The following is a 21783-nucleotide window of genomic DNA, read 5'->3' on the forward strand; positions in this document are numbered from 1 at the left end:
CACCCACGGCAACGGAAGCAAAGCCAAAACTGAACTACTTGGGACTTCATCAAGATCAAAAGCTTTTGCACAGCAAAGAAAACAGTCAACAAAACCAAAAGACAACTGACAGAATGGGAGAAGATATTTGCAAATGACATATCAGATAAAGGGCTAGTATCCAAAATCTATAAAGAACTTATCAAACTCAACACCCAAAGAATAATCCAATCAAGAAATGGGCAGAAGACATGAACAGACATTTCTGCAAAGAAGACATCCAGATGGCCAACAGACACATGAAAAACTGCTCAACATCACTCGCCATCAGGGAAATACAAATCAAAATACCACCTCACACCAGTCAGAATGGCTGAAATTAACAAGTCAGGAAATGACAGATGTTGACAACAATGCAAAGCAAGGGGAACCCTCTTATACCGTTGGTGGGAATGTAACTTGGAATGCCACTCTGGAAAACAGTATGGAGATTCCTCAAGAAGTTAAAAATAGAGCTACCCTGTTACCCAGCAATTGCACTCCTGGGTAATTTACCCTAAAGATACAGCCATAGTGGTCTGTAGGGGCAACTGCACCCCAATGTTTATACTGTGGAAAACGCAGAGATGTCCATCAATAGATGAATGGATAAAGATGTAATACACACACACACACACACACACACACACATATACATACATACACATACATACATATAGGAATATTATTCAGCCATCAGAAAGAATGAATGCTTACCACTTATATCAATGTGGATGGAATGTGGAGGGTATTATGCTGAGTGAAGTAAGTCAATCAGAAAAAGACAATTATCATATGGTTTCACTCATATATGGGATATCAGAAAGAGCACAGAGGATCATAGGGGAAGGGAAGGAAAACTTAATGGAAAGTAATCAGATAGGAAAAAAAGACTCAACCACAGGAAACAAACAGGGTTGCTGGAGTAGAGACGGGGTAATTGGGTGATGGGCATTAAAGAGGACATGTGACGTGATGAACACTGGGTGTTATACACAACTGATGAATTATTGAACTCCATCTGAAACTAAGGATGTCCTAAATGTTGGCTAATTGAATTTAAATAAAATTTTAAAAAATTAAATTATAAAAATATTTTTCTATATCTTTAAAAAAAAAAATCTTAAAAGTTATAAATAGGATCCAACCTACTTTTGTTCACTTTCCTTTTTATAAACTTTTTAAAACTACTTCATCCATGATCCCTGCAAGAGCTCAGAGCACACCATGAAGACTTCCATTCTCCTCTTCCAAGATTTTCAATTAACACACAAATTATTGCCAGTTGACTATAGGCAGTGAAAGATTCTGGTGTATAGTTGGGAAGGACCATTATGGTAGTCCAGGAAAAAGAGAATGATAAAGAGAATAAAAGTATGCTGGCCCAGGAAGATGGAGAATGTTTCACTGATTCTTGATTTTCCAGGTCTGGTCCTCAAAAGACTTGGCAATATTTTGTTTCTGTCCTTGGAGATATGCAACGGTACCTGTAGTAACCTTACAATAAACCCCATTTATTGAGGTTTAATTATTTGTGCTAATGCCATGGGATGATGATTGATTGATGAAAAGATGTCAGCAGGTAGCATTAAAAAAATAAGGTTTCTTTTTTTTAATATTTTATTTATTTATTTGATAGACAGAGATTACAAGTTGTCAGAGAGTCAGGCAGAGAAAGAGGAGGAAGCAGGCTCCTCGCTGAGCAGAGAGCCTGATGCAGGGTTTGATCCCAGGACCCTGAGATCATGACTTGAGCCGAAGGCAGAGGCTTTAACCCACTGAGCCATCCAGGCGTCCCAAGAATATAAGGTTTCTTAAATGGTGAAGGATAAGGGAATTTAGCTGCATGGAGACAGCAATACAAAGAAGAAAATAATGCATCATTCTTTCTGTACCTAAGTGCTAATTAACTGATAGCTCTCGTGATTATAATCCTTGAAGAAAAAGATGGGACTGCAAGAAAACTCTGAATGCCCAATACAGATAGTCATATTTATTACCACTGTCATCAACAGGCAACCATTGTCAAGTTCCTGAATAAGAATGACAAAAGGGGCACCTCAGTGACTCAATCTCTTGAGTGTCTGACTCTTGATTTCAACTCAGGTCAAGATCTCAGGGTTGTGATATCGAGCCCTGTACAGGTTCAACATTATGGATGCAGCCTGCTTAGGATTCTTTCTCTCCCTTCCCCTCTGCCCTTCCCCCCACCTCAAAAATAAAAAATAAAATTAAAAAAAGAATAACAAAAATAGTATTTGGGCAACAATAGTCTGGCAGAAGCGTGCATGAGCGAAAAAAGGAGGAAAAAAGTGAAAATCTGTGCTGGGGTGATAGTTCAATAAGCAGACAAAAACATCAAGGAGACCCAGAGATACAGCAAAGGAATAATAACTTATTCCATTTCAATCTGAGCTCAAGTCTACTATCAGTATCATTAAATAGTCTCTGATAAAAACTCAGAGGATCACTTGGTCTTCAGAGATTTATGGATAACAATTAGAGAATGAACTAGTTAGTTAGTGGAATCTAAACAGATTCCACTTCATTACAGAGGATAATATAGCTACTAAGTGAGAATTATAGGCTAGTTTTCTTAGAGAAAACCTGACATAAATGCCATTCACATTTGGAAATACATTTCTAATATAAGTATTTTAAAATCAAAAAATATTCAAGATTGTTATTCTAAGTGGACCAGTAAAAAACTATACATGATGACACAGAGATATTTTCATTTTTATTTGCTTCCCTCTACATTCAGCAAGTCTTTTAAGAAACAGTTTTGAAACAGTGTAAATGTTGAAAATAAAATGTAAAAGGATAAGAGAATTTTAAAAAGGAAATTTTATATATAAACAGAATGCAAATAAAACAAGTTGTCCTAAATATATATCAACTGGAAACATAACCATACAAAAAATAAAATTAATTCAAGTAAGCCTGAACACCGCTATCTAATGTGTGGTATATTCTAAAGGTGTAATGAACTGCAAAGGAATACTAAACTTATTTAGCAGGTTAATTCTTAATGGTGGTATTGGTTTAATAATTCTGAAAGTCCTTCGTTAATATGGCAGGATAAAGCAAATGAGTTATTACATCGATATTGTTGGGAACCAGAGTTCTCAACATGAGAGAGGCCAAATGAAAAAGTGAAATGTAGAACTTCAGATTTTCAAAGTGTTGGGACTTTGAATTGGCAATATCAGAAAGAACTTCCAATATGCCTGTGTGTATACACACACACACACACACATCGTACGTCTATAACATTTAGTTGTGCAATGAACAAAAACTTGCTCAAAGAATAATGGAGAGATATTAAAAACACAGAATCCAGTTCAAGACCTCCCACTGGCAAAATGTGTAACTTTGAACATCAGAAGAACAATGACAGTAAATGATTTTAAGTGATTTAATAAAAACAAAATTCAATACATAGTGTAACTCCACAAATTAAAAGAGGCAAAGCAGTGACAGTTCTTTACAAAAGAAGGTCAATAAACAAATTCAGCAGAATAATTTAATCAGAAAATCACTGTACCCAACCATTGTAATAATTAATTCTAGAAGGATCACCAATGGAAGCTAAACCATTGGGTGAAAATCTGTTGGGAAATAGGACATTTATTCCATCTCAAAGCATCACTTGACATACCAATTATTTTTTCTTTACAAAAAGGGAAAGATTGCTTTATATTGGAGAGATCCGGTAGATACCACCTTACCTTAAAGCAGTTTTCCTCACCAATCATGGGAAAAATGAACAATAAGTGCACCCTAATGTGGTACAATGAGATCTTTATAACATCACCTATGTAATCATGAAAAAACTACTAAGAAAATTCATATTGTAGAATGTTCTAGAAACATATCTTCAAAAGTGTGTCATAAAAGAAAGAGTAGGAAGTCTTATTCTAGATAAACGAACAGGACAGAAAGGTGATGTCAGCATCGTGGCAGCATAAGACATCCCTCCCTGCCACACACATTCTGTAATAAAAATTTAGCATCCATTAATGGACCAGAAAAAACTACCTAAGAAATAGCAAAAGTGAAGATACCAGACTTTCTGATTTCACACTATACTAAAAAGTCACAGCAATTAAAACAGTATGGTACTGACATAAAATTAGACACACAGACTATAGAACAGAATCAAGAGCCCAGAAACAAATCCAGGTGTATATGTCCAATTAATATTAGACAATGCAGTGAAGAATACTTAATGGGGGGGAAAAGAATACTTAATTGGAAAAAGCATATAAAACAGGATATATATATATGCAGAAGAATGAAATTAGACCTCTGTCTAATACCACTCAAAAATTAACTTTAAATGGATGAAAATTTTAAACTTAAGAATGGGGACCATAAAATTCCTAGCAGAAAGCATTGACAAAATGCTTCTTCCTTATTTTTTTAAGATTTTTATTTATTTATTTGACAGAAAGACAGCGAAAGAGTGAACACAAGCAAGGGGAGTGAGAAAGGGGGAAGCAGGCTTCCCACTGAGCAGGGAGCCCAATGCGGGGCTTGATCCCAGGATCCTGGGATCACAACCTGAGCCCAAGGCAGATGCTTAATGACTGAGACATGTAGGCACCCTGAGAAAATGTTTCTTGACATTGGTCTCAGCAACTACTTTTTTTGGATAAGACACAAATAATAACAACAACACAAAATACATTAAAAAAAAAAGCAAGTAATGACAAGAACAACAAATTATTAAATGGGACTACATCAAATAAAAAAATCTCTGCACAGCAAGAATAAACAAAATGAAAAGGTAACATACAGGATGGAAGGAAATATTTGCAAATCATATATCTCATAAGGGTTAATATCCAAAATATTTAAAGAAGTCATACAACCCCAATAGTAAAAAAAACAAACAATGGAGAGAGAGAACTGAATAGACTTTTTTCCAAATAAGACATATAAATGGCCACAGGTACATGAAAAGATGCTCAAAGTCACTAATCATCAGGAAAATGCAGATCAAAACCACAATGAGGTACTATTTCACATCTGTTAGAATAGCTATCATCACAAAGATAAGAGATAGCATCTGGGTGGCTCAGTTAGTTAAGCCCGAGGATGAAGTCCCACATTGGGCTCCTGGCTGGGCAGGGAGTCTGCTTCACCCTCTGTCCCTCCCCCCCTTCTCATTCTCTCTCTCTCTCGTAAATAAATAAAACCTTAAAAAAAAAAAAAAAAAAAAAACAAGAGAGAATAAATGCTGGGGAGGATGTGGAACAAAGGCAACACCTGCACACTACTGGTGGGAATGGAAATTGGATCAGCCACTGTGGAAAACACTATGGAGGTTCATCAAACAATTAAAAATACGGGTGCGTGGGTGGCTCAGTCAGCTAAGTGTCCAACTCTTGATTTCTGGCTCAGGTCATGATCTCAGGGTCCTGAGATCAAGCCCCACATTGGACTCCATGCTCAGTGGTGAATCTGCTTGAGATTCATTCCCTGTGCCCCTCCCACACCCTCTTTCTCCCTAAAAATAAATAAATAAATAAATCTTTAAAAAAACTAAACAAACTACTATATAATCCAGCAATCCCTTTCTGGATATATCTTTAAAGGAAATGAAAATAAGATCTCAAAGATACCTGCACTCCCATGTTCACTACATCATTATTCACAAGAGTCAAGATATGTAAACAACCTATATACACACACATATCATGGAATATTATTCAGCCATGAGAAAGAAGGAAGTCCTGCCATTCACAATAACATGGATGGACCTTGAGGGCATGATGGTAAGTGAAATAAGTCAGACAAATACTGTATGATATCACTTATATGTGGAATCTAAGAAAGCTAAATTAATAGAAACAGAGTGCAGAGTGGCGGTTACTAGGAGCTAAAGGGGAAGTGGAAGGAGATAGAGAGATGTCAGGCAAATGATACAAACTTTCAGTTATAAGGTGAGTAAATTCTAGGGATCTTATGTATGACATGGTAATTATAGTTAACAATACATAGTATATACTTAGAAATTGCTAAGTGAGTAAATCTTAAGTGTTCTTACCACAAAAAAGAAATGGCATTATGTGACATGATAGAGGTGTTAGCTAATGTTATGATGGTAATAATTTTGCAATATATTAGTTTATAAAATCAATACTTTTGTACATTTTATGCTTACATAATGCTATCCATCAATTATATCTTAATAACCTGGGGGGGGGAAGTTTGTACTTGAAAATTAATTAATTAACTAATATTTGATTAAATATATTTAGTTGTATATATGATGTGACATCTGAATGCTTTAAATTTATTTTTAGGTTTTTATTTAAATACTGGTTAGTTAACATATAGTGTACTATTAGTTTCTGGTGTACAATTTAGTGATTCTACACTTATATACAACACCAGGTGCTTATCACAACACACATACCCCTTCATCCCAATCACCTATTTAACCCATTCCTATCCAACTCCCCTCTGGTAACCATCAGTTTGTTCTCTATAATTAAGAGTCTGTAGCTTGGTTTGCTGCTCTCTTTTTTACCCCTGTGATCATTTGTTTTGTTTCTTAAATTTTACATATTAATAAAATCATATGGTAGTTGTCTTTCTCTGACTGACTTATTTTGCTTAGCATTATACTCTCTAGCTCCAACCATGTCACTGCAAATGGCCAGGTTTCATTCTTTTTTGTGGCTGAGTAATATTCCATTACAGATTATATACCACATCCTCTTTACCCATTCATCAACTGATGGACATTTGGGCCCTTTCCATAATTTGGTTACTGCTGATAATGCGAATGTAAGCATCAGGGTGCATGTATCCCTTCAGATTAGAATGCTTTAGACAGCAATCAGAGGTCATATTAGGCTGGAACACTATGTACTATACTATAATTAGTCAGTAATTTTAATGAAGTAGTTGTTAAATGAATACTGGCTATATAATCCTGCCAAGAGTAACTTGGTTGTATCAAAATTTAACTTCAGTTTTTATACATAATGATGTTAAATCTTATTTGGAACTCGAGCAAATGTGTTATCTGTATGCACAGTAATATTACTATTGACATCTTTTAATAAAAAAAATGTTTTGAACTCCTTTCCTCATAATGAGGCCAAAAGAACTTAGATCCAAGTCATGTGTGCTCTAAGATTACTGTCAGAAACGTCTTCCTAGGTTTTTCAGTAGCTTCCAGGATAAATATAAGCCACTTATAGCTATTCAAGATTTAACTGTGATCTACATCACTAGGCTTATCTGTGTCATTCTCTAGTGTATGGTCTTTATTCTAGCCATAAGAGAATTCCAGCAGTTCCTAAACTGTGCCATGCAATTGTCTGCTTTCCAGCTTGCTAAAGGCTATTTTCTCTATCCAAATTACTGTTTCTTTTCATTCTTCATGCAGATATTTTCTAGCCTTCTGGTCAACTATCACTTCTCCCAGGAAGCCATCCCTGACTCGTTTATTATTGATACTCCTGTTCTGTGTGCCCACAGCAGATACTCTAAGCCCACTTCTGTTAATTTATTAATCTCAACTGTTACAATTGGCTTACTTTTCTAGAAGCTCAAAATTAGAGGCTGTATCTTATTTATACCAAACATAATGTGGTTCCTGAGTATTTATAATTTACTATAACTCAAACAAAGCTAATTTAATTTTTTAGAAGTACACTAATTGATTTGCTATGCAGGATATACAGCAATAATGAAAGGCATCTATTGATATTAATCAGAGAAAAGAAAAGAATGAAATTTATCTGGAAAACACTCCATCAGCAAGAACATAATTTACAAATTATTTACTGTTCTTGAACTTATCTTAAAATTGATGCAGAACAAATCATTTGCTTTGATCACTACTACCTTGCAATTGGTCAAGAAGCACAACAGCTACATGGTGCTGCGCTTGAATTAGTTCGAGATGCAAATCCATCATGAAATTATTTGGTGTGACTGGTTTGCAAATGTCTCCTTCTATATCCTGGGCATACTTTGGAAGGATTGAAGTAAAAATAAAAAAGAAATACAGTTATCAAAACATGCTATTTTTAGTATGTCTTTAGCTAAAAATAGCTCTGTCCTATTATTACTCAAGTTATCATTTTACTCTAAGCCTTTAAATTCTGCTCACTTCTCAACTCTTTGCAATCTGGTTCACATGTTAATAAATCTGTTTTCAAATTCACCCATGGTCTCTTCAATAACAAATTTAAAGACTCCTCACTCTCCTTGATTTCTTTTGGGAAGAAGGGAATAGCTTTCTGGCCAATGAGACCAAAGCCACCACAAATCATGCTTTACTCACCTACTTGTAGGGCCAGCCCTCTTCCTAGCTAAGTAACATGGACTTCAATCTCATTAAGAGTTTCCCATTTACCTTGGCATAGCAATGGTCAATCACTGATGATCCATTTGGTAAAGCAGTTAACATGCAATTCAAATTTATTCCGTCAATTGCTTTGTCAAGGAGTTCATAAGCCAAAAATAACTGTTCCACAGGTTTCTTCTAAAGTAATTTTATAAATAAAACAAAAATAACACTTAGGGGAAAACCATATATAACATTTTCAAATTTCTTTCAATAATAATTCAAACCAAGTAAAAAAATTTAAGTAGTCTATTCAATAGCAACAATATTAAATTTTTTACTAAGTGTATTTGTCTTTGTTTAATGTGGAGTACTACTGATAAAAGTGAAATAATAAATACAATTCATCATTTTTCCAAGGATAAATTAAGCTTTTTGTAAACATGTATATATCTTCCTTTTATGGTTTTCGAAATTCTGACTGTACCAAATGTAGAGGTAATTTTTTAAAATATAACTCACAAAATTTATCATTTTCACACACTTCATTTTGAAAGTTAATTTTTTTTTAAATCTCGGAGCTGGATATCTAGATGGAGAGGCAAACAAATCCAATGGTGTATATCATGATTTTCAAAAAACTAAATACTTTTTAATTCTAATTATTCTCACAGAAAGAATAATACAAAGAGCATCCAGCTTTGTTCAAACTTTCAAATTTCCCATATTTCTCCAGTAAACTTAGGAAATAAAGCAAACACATACATGCAGATAACTGAAATCCTCTATAGAACTGTCCACATGACAATCTTTTTCTCGGCTCCTAAAGGAAGCCACTGTGCTTTGGTTTTTACCATTCTTTTGTGCGTTTTTAAATTTTCACTACATGTGTATGTATCCTTTAACCATATGCAATATTACTTACATACTTTTTAATTTCATCAGAAAATTTTGCAGTTCACTTTATACACTCAAACCTATGTTGTTGCAACTTTTTCATGCTTGAGTTATGTAACTCAATGTGTCAGAGTTTGGTTAGCAACACAGCTCCGAGATACTCTTGAGCAGAAAGAGATTTGACAGAGTTAGAGATGTCTATCTCTTCTTAAGCAGAAAGGGATTTGATACACAGAGTTAGAGGAAGGCGGGGGAAAGGGAAGAAAGCTGCCAGTGACAATATGGCTGCATGCACAAGCCTCTGAATCTTGGAATCAAGGAGGTGGCTGACAACACCACCAAGTATCTGCCACACCGAGTCAGGTGAATTCAAGAGCTTTCTCAACACGGCTGGTAAATGTTCTTCCATCTGCCACTGCCAAATAAGAACTCTGTCTTCCCTTCATTATAAATTTCTGCAAATGCCCCTCATTGGAAGACTAACCTAGAACTACATGGAAACGAGAGGCTGGGAAGTACAGTTCCAGCTTCCCTCCTATGACAAGAAGGGAAGGGCAATGATGCCAAGCTGACTCTAGTTCAAGCCCACACTAATTCATTCACCCTCATGCCCCATTGAATGGTGCGATGTGGAGAAATACGGCACAATATATTTATCCATTCTTCTACCAATGGACATTTAGACTGCTATTCCTAAAAATGTGTAATGCATTGTACTAGTCTGTGGATCAAGACAAGGTTGGTATTTTCCTTACAGTCCTTATGCCTTTTTTTCTGCTTTCTTTCTCAGATGACTGTCTTAAGACCTCTAGGACATGTTGAACAGAAGAATGACAGATATCCTATGTTGTTACCTCAGTATAAAGGGATAAATTTTAGTCTTTTACCACAGGTTTAAAATTCATTACAGGTCTTTGAATGATATCCTTAATGCGAGGGGCACCTGGATGGCTCAGTGGATATCCTTAATGTGATATAGAAGTTCTCCTCCATTCCTGACTTAAGAGTTATTTTTTAAAGATGGTTGTTGAGAATGCCTGGGTGGCTCAGTAGGTTAAGTGTCTGCATTTGGCTCAGGTCATGATCCCAGGGTCCTGGGGTCGAGTCCCATGTCAGGCTCCAGGCTCAGCAGGGAGTCTGCTTCTCCCTCTGAGCCTCCCCCCTCTCATGCTCTCTCTCTCTCTGAAATAAAGAAAATCTTTAAAAAAAATTTTTTTAAAAATTCAAAAAGATGGTTTTTGAATTTTGTCAAATGCCTTTGTTGCATCTTTTTATCTAGTAAGGTAGTTGTATTTCTTCCTTTCATCTGCTACTGCGGCATATTGCATTATATTTTCTAATGTTAAATCACCCTTGAGTTCCTGGAATGTACACAATTTGATGACACAAATCCATTTAAAGATATATAGATATAGATCTCCATTCAAGAATCACAGGCTCAGGGAGGTTCTCATCCAACTCAAGTAATGTAAATTCAAATAACAGACCTACATGAAGGCAGGCTCAGGATTACAAATCATTAGGAAGAAAGACTTTCTCCCACCCATCCACCTCCAGTACCCATGTGGACATACCGCCCCACACAAATAGGCACATTGGTTTTTTTCTGGTCTCCCTTCTCTAGAATGTGGACTTTTGGAGGTTGTAATTTTAATGTGTAAGTCTCAGTTCCAAACCCCCATCTTTCATATGCCCAAGCTTCACATCTTGTCACTGGATAGCTGTTAATCTGAGCTTTTTTTGTAACTAAGCCCATCAACCAACTGCAGCATCTACTCATAAAATGACCATTCAAGTTTTCAGTTCCCCTTTCTATTTCAGCCCCTGGAATTTATCTTACTTTCTTGTGAGCTCCACAATGTGCCTGAGGATATTTGTTCAATTCTGTCCAAAATTTTGATGTGCTTTGTAGCAACAGGGTTTTCAGCTCAACTGGTTTGCCCTTTTGCCAGAAACAGAAGTCTCTAAGGATGCCTTCTTCACATTAAAAGATCTCAAAGACCCTCCCCCACACACACCTATATTCTACCATTAACATCATCACTAGCACTATCACCTTTGTTATCTTTGTCATTACCATGCAAACATTTAAACAATGTTCCAGACACTCGGCTAAATGCTTTACAGGGACTAATTTTTTAACTGCACTACGCTATGAGGTAGATACCTATTAATTGCTGTAATTTTATAATACATTTATTGAAAGAACTAGCTGCTATGTATTCAGTAAAACTTTTAAATAAGCTTTGAATGTGATAACAATAAACACCTCATTTTTTAAAATAGTTGCATGTATATATGCAAGATATATCCCACCTACAATTACTGATAGGGGAGCATATGGATTTTGGATTCTCCTTACAATAAATTCTCACTCCTTTTCTCCACTTCAGTCCCCTCCAGACGAGTCTGCGACCCTAAATTAAGAGTCAGTTCTCTACATAAAATGTAAGAGAAAAACTGAGTAGCTGCCATGTGCCAGGTACTGGTTTCTACAACATTATCAATACCTCATTTAGATTACGTAACTTAAATAATACCAGTAGAATAGGTTCTATTTTTACAATTTTACAGATGAAGACATTTATATTCAAACAGATGAAATAATCTGTTTAAGATAACATAGTCAATATTAGAGTCAAGATTCAACTCTGGATCTTCCAACACCAACGGTTGAGCCCTTAGGACACATCAACAAACCACCTGTACTACAACTACCATGAGCCACAGTACAGTTGGGCAGGTTGCCTATCGCACAACATTAAGGGGTACGATTCATGCTGTTATCCTCATAGACTTGTATATTTATTTTGGCAATTTCCCAGAAGATGGCAATAAAGCATATCAAGGAAAGGGTATATTTTTCTAATTTAAGTAAGAGTAGCAATAGTTAATAAACAGTCTTCAGCATCTTCATTTGGGAAAACTGCCACCTTCTATGAAACTCATTTTATTTAATGGCTTTAACTGCCAGAAATTTTACCTGAAACCAAAATCTAGCACTTTGTAACTTCTACTACTATTCTTATTCCTTCCCTATGAAGCCTCAGAGAATAAGTGCTGACCCACTAAGTCAGTGATTCTGAAATGCTAGTTTCTTTAAGAATCTACATGGGGAGGGTGCCTGGGTGGTTCAGCCAGTTAAGTGTCTGCCTTGGGCTCAGGTCATGATCCTGGGGTCTTGGGATTGAGCCCCACATAGGAAACCGCCTTCTCCCTCTCCCTTGGTCATTCCCCCTGCTTGTTCTCTCTCTCTCTCTCTCTCTCTCTCTCTCTTTCTCATTCTCTCTCTCAAATAAATAAATAAAAGAATCTGTTGGGGGAATTTTAAGAGGAAAATACCTGGAATCATAAACTTTCAAGACCCCACAATTGAAATTGTGATTCAATATGCCTAAGTGGGAAATAGGAAGCTGTATATTTATCAAGCGCTGTAAGTGATCCCTGAAAAAATAAATTCAGAATGATCCCCCAGTCCTCAAGTATATTCATGATATTTAACTGGTACCCAGTTATAAGACTTGCATATTTTATGCATTAGAAAAATATATTTCACACAAGTATCCTGAAGACATTTTTTTTTTTTTAAATCAAAACGCAACATAGCATAGTAACTAAATGCCTGGACATTGAAAGCAACACATCTAATCAAATCCACTTACTATGCAACCTTGAGTAAATTAGATGTAATAGCAAAAATCATCACTATGACTACTACAAATCAACTGAAGTGAATCTCACAAACACAACACAGAGATAAAAAGCAAGCTGCAGAAGAATACACACACTATGACACCATTTAAAAACAACACTTCCTACTTCCTGGGAATACACACATATGTAATAAAAGTATACCTGGAATTTATAATATATTTAGAATACCAGTTACTGCTAGGCAGGAGGAAAGGTGATTTGATCAAAGAGGTTAATGGAGAAGTTTCAAGTCTACTAATAAGGTACTCTTTCTTAAGGGGATATGGGTCTTCCTTATAACATTCTTTATAATTTTATGATATATATTTTAAATTGATTTTTCAGAGAAAATACAGCAATTCTGATTATTAACATTAGCAACAGGAAAAGTGCTGATGACATAATGTTAGGAAAAAACATCAGAACACTATGCTAAAAAATATAAAAAAGACTAGAAGGGAATATAAAAAATAATATTTCAGTCCATATAGTAAAATTGCAGATTTTTCTTTTTTATATATATCAAAATGTCCTCTAATGTTAATACAACTTTAATAATTTAAATTTATAGTTTTTTTAATTAATCAGGCAAACCGAAAAACAAATCCCTGGCTTCCTCTCTAGAAAAAGTATTTTTCAACAGTAGTCCATGAGCACTGGTGTCCTAAGCAGCTATTCCGTGAAGGATAAAATGGGTTTTATTTTCAAATAATGGAATATAGGGTATTATATATCTTCTTGAAAAACCACAATGCTCATAAGCAAATGAATGCCTCTGAGAAGTCTTATAGTAAAGAATCTGTTGTGTTTAATCCAAAGTTACTGGACTCTGACACGCTTTTCTGAAGCATATTATTAGCATCACATAGAACTGACTTGATAAAATGCTAGTTCTTGTCTATAAATTAAAGTGTTTATAACATATATGACATGGTTCCCTAGACTCCCATTCAGATCTATACAACAACACAATCTTTGATGAACAGAAATAATTCAAATATTGTAAGAAAAACATAACTAATAAGAGAAATAGCTCTTTATCTCCCTCCCCCACCTTTCTTCTCTTAATGTAACAATCACTAAGAACTTGCCCAATGCAAGGGGCTGTTCTAAGTGTATTTTCAACAGGTAAGAACTCATTGAATCTGTCAGAGGAATATGCTGAGCAGGATCTCTCTGCTTTATGAATCCATGGATCACAACACATTCAAAATACCAATGGTAATGTAACTACAAATCCTTTTAAGATATTTACCAGGTTATTTTTAAAGCTAAGTGGGATTTTTTTTTCTACAGTAAAGACAAAAGGTAGAAAATGTCCCCTATAGTTTTCAATGTATGTAGAAACTATAAATTCTCAGATATTAAATATTCAAAATTATTTCTAAAATTAACCATTACATATTTACAAAGTTAGTATTGTTTGAAAATCTAAACTCCTGGGGTTTTTTAAGATTTTTTTTTTAATGTATTTATTTAACAGAGAGAGATCACGAGCCGGCAGGAAGAGAGAGGGAGAAGAGGAAGCAGGCTCCCCGCTGAGCAGGGAGCCCCATGCTGGACTCAATTCCAGCACTCTGAGATCATGACCTGAGCTGAAGGCAGAGGCTTTAACCCACTGAGCCACTCAGGCACCCTAAATTCCTGTTTTTAACTGTATTTTCTAAAATATTTTTGTAGGAAGTCTGCGTGCTTCAGTCGGTTAAGCATCTGCCTTCACCTCGGGTCATGATCCTGGGTTCCTGGGATCAAGTCCGGCATTTGGGCTCCCTGCTCAACAGGGAATCTTCTTCCTCTGCCTGCCAGTCCCCCTGCTTGTGCTGGTTCTCTTTCTGACAAAAAAATAAATAAAAATCTTTTAAAAAAATAAAATATTTTTGCAATACCTTTAATATTGGAAGAATTTCTGTGTTCCCTCTCGAAATCCCAAGGGAGTCACCAGTTCCTTTCCTTAAAGGTATCTCTGTGGGAGGAAAGAAAGGAAAAGAAGGAAGGAAGGACCAGAAGAGGAAGGAAAGGAAGAGAAGAAAGAGGAGGAGGAAAAAAAGGGTTAAAAGTAGAAAGAAGAGGAGTAAGAAGGAGAAAAGAAACAAAGGGAAAGAAGGAAAGACCAGAGGAAAGAGGAGAAAAGAAAAAATGTAAACACAGCAGTGAATCATAATCCTAAAAAATGTTATGCCAAATTTTTTTATTTTTGGTTACTTTTTGATTACTCATGATTTTAGAAATGATTCAACACTTAGAAATTGACTGAATACAAAATTATTTCTTCCATATAATTATATTTTGTCTTTATATAAGTTAATTTAAAAGCATCTTGCAGTACAACAAACAAAATTAAAAATCTTGATTATTATTAACAAGGTAATATTATGGTAAAATGACTGGTCTTTCTACACAGTCTATAGAGTCCATTGAAAAGCATTCAAAAGGGGGTGCCTGGGTGGCTCAGTTGGTTAAGTGACTACTTTCAGCTCAGGTCATGGATCCGGAGTCCCAGGATCAAGTCCTGTGTCGGTTTCCCAGCTCCATGGGGAGCCTGCTTCTTCCTCTGACCTTCTCCCCTCTCATTTTCTCTCTCACTCTCAAATAAATAAATAAAATCTTAAAAACAAAGAAAAGCATTCAAAAAACAGGGTAAGAGCCTAATGAATTTGGACAAATATCAGAAAAGGCTGGTTTGAGTGAAAGGAATATAAATTATAAATATATGCCAATGCTAGCTTCCTATTTTAAAATGTATTCCATAATTTAAATTAAATAATCCATTACTTAGTAAACAGTCCAATAAATATTTTGAATCAGACTGCCATAATTAATATATAAGAATGACTGGTACTTTGTGTTTTATGTGCCAATAAGATGATGGTAATAATAATACTGGAAAAGTTATAAGAATTTATACATCTAAATGGAGATAACCCCTCACTACATAAACTTAGATTTTTCTATTTTTAAATGGATCATACTCCATTATCAATTAATTCTTTAGAGGTGAAACACTTTAGCAAAGAATCAACAAATTGCATTTAGTTAATTTGTAATTAAACAGAATATAAATCCAACAAAACAATAGTCTCCCAAAAGTAATTAATAAACAAAACAAAATTGAATAAGAAATAGACAAAAAAAAAAAATCACTGGGCTTTTTGCTTTCAGAAACAGGTAACCTGGAAAAATTCTCCTGTCTAGAGACCACTAGAAAAGCTGGAAAAAAACTGTTTCTTCATATTTAAGTAAAAAAGATCATGAAAATGGGAACTTGAGCTACATTCCCAACTGAGGACTATTGTCAATTCTGAAACAGAAAGCTAAGAAGCCAAGTGATGCTTCTGACAGCCTTGAGAACTAAAGCAACAGAGATTAGGATCCAGGGCCACCAAAAGTGAGAAGCCAGAAGGGGCTGCATCCCAGGAGTTAGGGTAAATGGAAAATAAGTCAACAAAAGAGCATCTCAGCTTCAAATTATCTTAATCTCTCAAACTGACTAATGGGATCCTGGAGTAGTAGTGTCTTCATATATTTAGTAAAAACAAGCATAAACCTTCTCTGGAAGGTTTTAACCTCATTAACCTCATCTAAGCCTTCAAGTTATTTCTACAATATATTTAGCAAATATAATGTCTACCACACAATCAAAAATAGCCAGAGTAACCAAATAGATGATGAAGCAGTTCTTCACTTAGGAACTCAACATAGTAAGTGCAGAAGAAATGACAGAAGTTTGAAAACTTTTCTGGATTCTCACTCCCACTCCTTCAATGACAGATAAAAGTTGTATAAATATCTCAACCTCCCAGCTCTCTAGGTTCTACACAGTCTCCTACAGGTCTCTCATAGGAATAACCCCTAAACCTATAAGAGTAGCCTTCTCTGTAACTTACTGCATTTTGTACTGTCTTCCTTTCCTTTACTGTCTTACTTCTCCACACTACCACCCTGTTTCCCTAGATAATATCCCAAATAAAACACTGGACTCAACAACTTGTCTCAGAATCTACAAGGCGGGGGGGGGGGGGGGGGGAAACCTAGGAAAAAGGTCAAACTGACAATAGCTGAACTCACTGGTTAAGTCTTTACAACACAACATGTGCGGTAACTAGGCATTATATGCTTCCTGATTCAACACAACAGAAGTAAACAGCACCACCACCGATGAAGTATTCTTACAAATTTAGAAGATATTGACAGGAATTCTTTTTGATAAGATATCACGGGAATCTAATCAAGCCTCTAGAGCCAACTACCAGGTAGAGAAACAAATTAATTCCACAAAGACATAAGAGGCCAAATCCAGATTGTGGGGAATCCTACAAGATGGCAAATTTCTTCAAAAAATAAATGGCTTGAAAGGGGGAGGAAGAAAGGAACTCTTAGATATTAGAAAGAAAGACTCAAGAAAAATGTAAGAAAGAAAATGTATGTATGGGCTTATTTGGATCCTGATTAGAACAAACCAACTTAAGATATTTTTAATACAGTCAGTGACATAGGATTTTTCCCCTAATTTTGTATGGTAATAATGGCATTTTAGTTCTGTAAAACAAAATAAAATCTTTATCTGTTACATAGGTACATAAACCAACAGACACACACACATGCACACACATGTGTGCGTGCACACACACAAACACATCGGGGTATTTGCTAGTGAAATGACATGGCATCTGTTTTAAAACACTCCAGAGGAAAACATGTGTTCCAGGAAGGAATGAAGTAAAATTGGCAAAATGTTCATAATATTTGCACTGCATAATAGGTACATGGTAAGTTATTTCATCTCTCTCTATTTGAAACTCTGCAAATATATAATTTTTAAAAAAGGAAAAGGCATTTTAAGATAGGACATTTCAAAAAAAGTAGGACTTGAATGTATTAGATAGCCAGAGACCTTTAACTAGTAGTTCCCAAACTTTGATGTGTATCAAAATCACCAGATAAACTAATAAAGACTAGAAAGGCCCAGGATTTTCTGAAGTAGGATAGGACCTGGGCCTTTGTATTTTTAATAAGTTCCCAAGTGATACTGATGCCAATCAAAATTTGAGAACCATGGCTCTAAAATTCCATCTGTTAAGCCACACTCAAAGGAGAACAGCAGAGCCAGATCAATAAATCTCTGGGAAAACAAGTACTACAATAACTACTTTACTACAAAGTCCCTCAAATGTCATATACACTTTGTAAGAGGGGTAAAATAGGAAAGTAAACACCCACTAATCACACCCCCACTCCCTACAGATGGGTTACTTTTTAAAACAGATGGTCCAGGGGTTCAACCACATGCTGAAGAAAGAAGGTCAGAGCATAAGGCTGTACTTTGGGAGAAGGAACTTTCTAAAAGGAGAAGAATTGCTGGCAGAAAGGGATTGGGGCAGAGAGAGTAAGGAGTGGGTGGGAAATGAGAACAAAAATAAAGGAAGAAAAGAGGAAAAGGGGAAAAGAAAAGTAGAAACAAAATAAGTGAAAAAAACAAATTTTAAAAGGAGGGAATCAGAAGACAGGAGGAAATTTAAAAGGAGTAGAATGTAAAACACTGATCCATTCAACAGACATTTTTTTAATTTATTTTTTATTTTCAGCATAACAGTATTCATTATTTTTTTTTAGTTTTTTTTTTTAATTAATTCATTATTTTTGCACCCCACGCAGTGCTCCATGCAATCCGTGCCCTCTATAATACCCACCACCTGGTACCCTGACCTCCCACCCCCCGCCCCTTCAAAACCCTCAGATTGTTTTTCAGAGTCCATAGTCTCTCATGGTTCACCTCCCCTTCCAATTTCCCCCAACTCCCTTCTCCTCTCTATCTCCCCATGTCCTCCATGCTACTTGTTAAGTTCCCAGTCTGTATGGGGCAGTGTGGTAGGTACCAAAAATATAACGGCAACCAAAACATGCTCTCTTTCTTCAAGCAGCATACACTCTATCGGAAAATGGCAAAGGAGGAAAGGCAATAAAAGGCAAAAAGTAAAAAGAAAGGATGGGGAAGAAGTTCACTTCTTCATTCATGAGGTAAAAGTGGTGAGGAATGGAGAAGGGGAATATATGAGTGAGGGGAAGAAAAAAGACACTTTTCTGCCACGGAACCATAGAACAAATAACCTCTTTAATAGTCACTTGGTTAAATTTCTACTATTTCTATCTCTGGTTATAAATCACCAAGGAAGCATAGTACTGAAATGCCTAGTTTTCATTAACAGTAGTTATTGTGTATTCCAACTTATACATTCATATGCACATCTGTAATTAAGAACTTCATACTTTTTCATTCATTGTATTACCTAGAGATTTTTTAAATTTTCTTCGTGGGTTTCCTAATAACTCCAATATTTCACTTAATCGCAATGTGACCTCTGCTACCACCACAATGTCAATGTCTTCCATTTTATAGCAGTGAATTACTTCATTTATCTGCCACAGAAGATAAACCCACTGAAAAGAGAAAATCAATTAAAATTTTATTACATTATAGAGTAATTTTTTTAAACTTAGGACTTCCTTGAAGTCATCATCTTCTAAACATGTAAAAATGTTAGACAGGTAAACACCCCCTTACTAGTACATCTTAATTATAAACATCAATGGTCTTAATCAATCTGTTTATATAAACTCATAAAGAAGATCTACCTATGCTTATAATCTACAAATCTATAGCCATAATGGAAAATTTATCATCTTTTTTTATCGTATCAGTAAAGATTATCAGTATCCTCAAAGTTCTCATTTTCCCTTCACAAAGCAGCTGTTAGGATCACTACCAAAGTCTTCCAAAACAGTGAAGGGTAAGCAGGTATTTCAGGCTCCATGTTAGGTACCTTCTATCATGCCTATACCCCCAAAGTCTAGCTCATAAAATTAGCCATCACACTTTGGGAACTAAAATGAGGAAACAACATTACTTTTTCATAGTACATGGTAAAACCAAGCCCATGTACCCAATGTACATCTCATTAAGTATGTTACTGTTAAAATGTTTCCTCCTATGTTCCCAGGTTATAATATTCACACCCACTCAATTTTCTCCTTTCCACAAAAGAGCTCTTTGAAATAATATAAAGATATTATTGCAGGAAAAAAAAACTAAAATTCCTTATTTATTTGTATTTTCTATTATTAACCTCCTCAATGAACTTATCCAAGTTTGTATAACCTTAAATGCACTATATTTATTCTTTCCTTAAAAACCTGAAATACCTTCCCACTCCCCAAAACTAAACTGCATAAGTGCAGAGAATATACTTAGAGAAAGGCTCAGTCAGCACCACATTTAAAGAATGGTAGTTATGCAAGTGGATTAATAGGGAAAATTTAGATTTGAAATTGCATCACAACTTAAAGCAAGTAAAAGGAAACAAAAAGGAATACTTTATTACTACTGATTTTCTGGGTGAATTTTGCATAGTCACTTCTGGCCATATTGATCTTCTGAATTCCTAATTTGCATTTCTGCCATAGGAACATTATCATGTCCACAACAATTTCTTTATCAGGCTGAACATTCTGAAAACAAAAATGGTAAAGTAAATTGGTAAGAATAATAAGATACACATATAAATACAGTTATATAGCATTTAACGTGTATCAAGGAACATTATAAGAGCTTTATATACCTACGGACTGAATGTTTGTGTCTATCCAAAATTCCTGTGTTGAAATTCTAACTCCCAGTGTGATAATATTTGGAGGTGGGGCCTCCCACCTTGAGGTGAAGGTAAAGCACTCAAGAGTGAAAATACTACCCTTATAAAAGGGACCCCAGAGTCTGTCACTCTCTTTCTGCCAAGTGAGGACACAAGGCAAAGACCGCCATCTATAAACCAGGAGGGGGACCCTCACCAGGCACCAAATCTGCTGGTGCCTTGATCTTGGATTCTCAGCCTCCAGAACTATGAGAAATAAGTGGCCCCTATTTAAGCCACCCTGTTTATGGTATTTTTGTTATGGTAGCCCAAACAGACTTAAGGCTTATAACAATTTATTTAATCTTCATGACAACCTTATGAAGTGAGTACTATTACTATCATCCCCACTTTCCAGAAGAACAAACTGAAGTACAAGATTAAGTGGTTTTTCCCAAGATGAAATGAATAGAAAGTAGCAAAGCCAGGATTCAAACCCAAGAAGTCTAGTTCCAGAGTCTACACTCCAATGAATGCTCTAGGTCACTTCTGCCTCTCTAAAAAGAAATGTTCCAAACATTTTTAGGCAAGCTATGTAAGCTAATTAGCTCCAACCAAATTTGAAAGTTTTATATACTACTTCCTTTTTAAATTTTCTGTGTTAAAACAATAAAGAATGGGGAAGGGGATGAATTAGTAAGGGGAGAGGAAGTAGGGAGCTGAAGAAGGATATAAACAAGGAGGAAAGAGAGACACGAAGAAACCAACAGAGCATTACACTGGGCATCAATAGATACCATGAGTATAATGAATACATCTCCTTTCAAATCAGTTATTTGGTTCTTTCCAAAAGAAAATATAATTCATTATATATGAACTAGAAAGATAATGAGTTTATGATTAAAATACACCAAACCTTAAACTCCTTTAGGGCAGCTCTAAGACTTAATGTGCTATGTAGTACCTTATATGGGACCATAACAGAGATCAATAAATGTTTACTGAATTGAATTGAATGAACTAAAACATACATGATTTTTTTTTTAAGTTGGTAATAAAAATTCCTTGCCCTGGGGCTCCTGGGTGGCTCAGTCAATTGGGCCTCCCACTCTTGGTCTCAGCTCAGGTCTTGATCTCAGGGTTGTGAGTTCAAGCCCTGCACTGGGTTCCACACTGGGAGTGGAGCCTACTTTAAAAAAAAAAAAAAATCAGGGGCACCTGGATGGCTCAGTGGGTTAA

General features: G+C 35.5%; 1 protein-coding gene across 3 annotated transcripts in view; it reads right to left on the reverse strand.

The window, feature by feature from the left end:
• CFAP54 (cilia and flagella associated protein 54) overlaps positions 1 to 21783 on the reverse strand; it is a 325575-nt gene that overhangs the window by 258424 nt on the left and 45368 nt on the right. For all 3 annotated transcript variants that reach the window (XM_032346701.1, XM_032346702.1, XM_032346700.1), the window contains exons 13-17: positions 20291 to 20425; positions 19207 to 19357; positions 14809 to 14885; positions 8402 to 8530; positions 7888 to 8014 (exon numbers count right to left, since the gene is read on the reverse strand). In XM_032346701.1, coding sequence (XP_032202592.1) covers positions 7888 to 8014; positions 8402 to 8530; positions 14809 to 14885; positions 19207 to 19357; positions 20291 to 20425 — 619 coding nt within the window. The remainder of the gene's footprint in view (positions 1 to 7887; positions 8015 to 8401; positions 8531 to 14808; positions 14886 to 19206; positions 19358 to 20290; positions 20426 to 21783) is intronic.

The sequence above is a fragment of the Mustela erminea genome, chromosome 6 (genome assembly GCF_009829155.1).
Source record: "Mustela erminea isolate mMusErm1 chromosome 6, mMusErm1.Pri, whole genome shotgun sequence".
NCBI classification, from domain to species: Eukaryota; Metazoa; Chordata; class Mammalia; order Carnivora; family Mustelidae; genus Mustela; species Mustela erminea.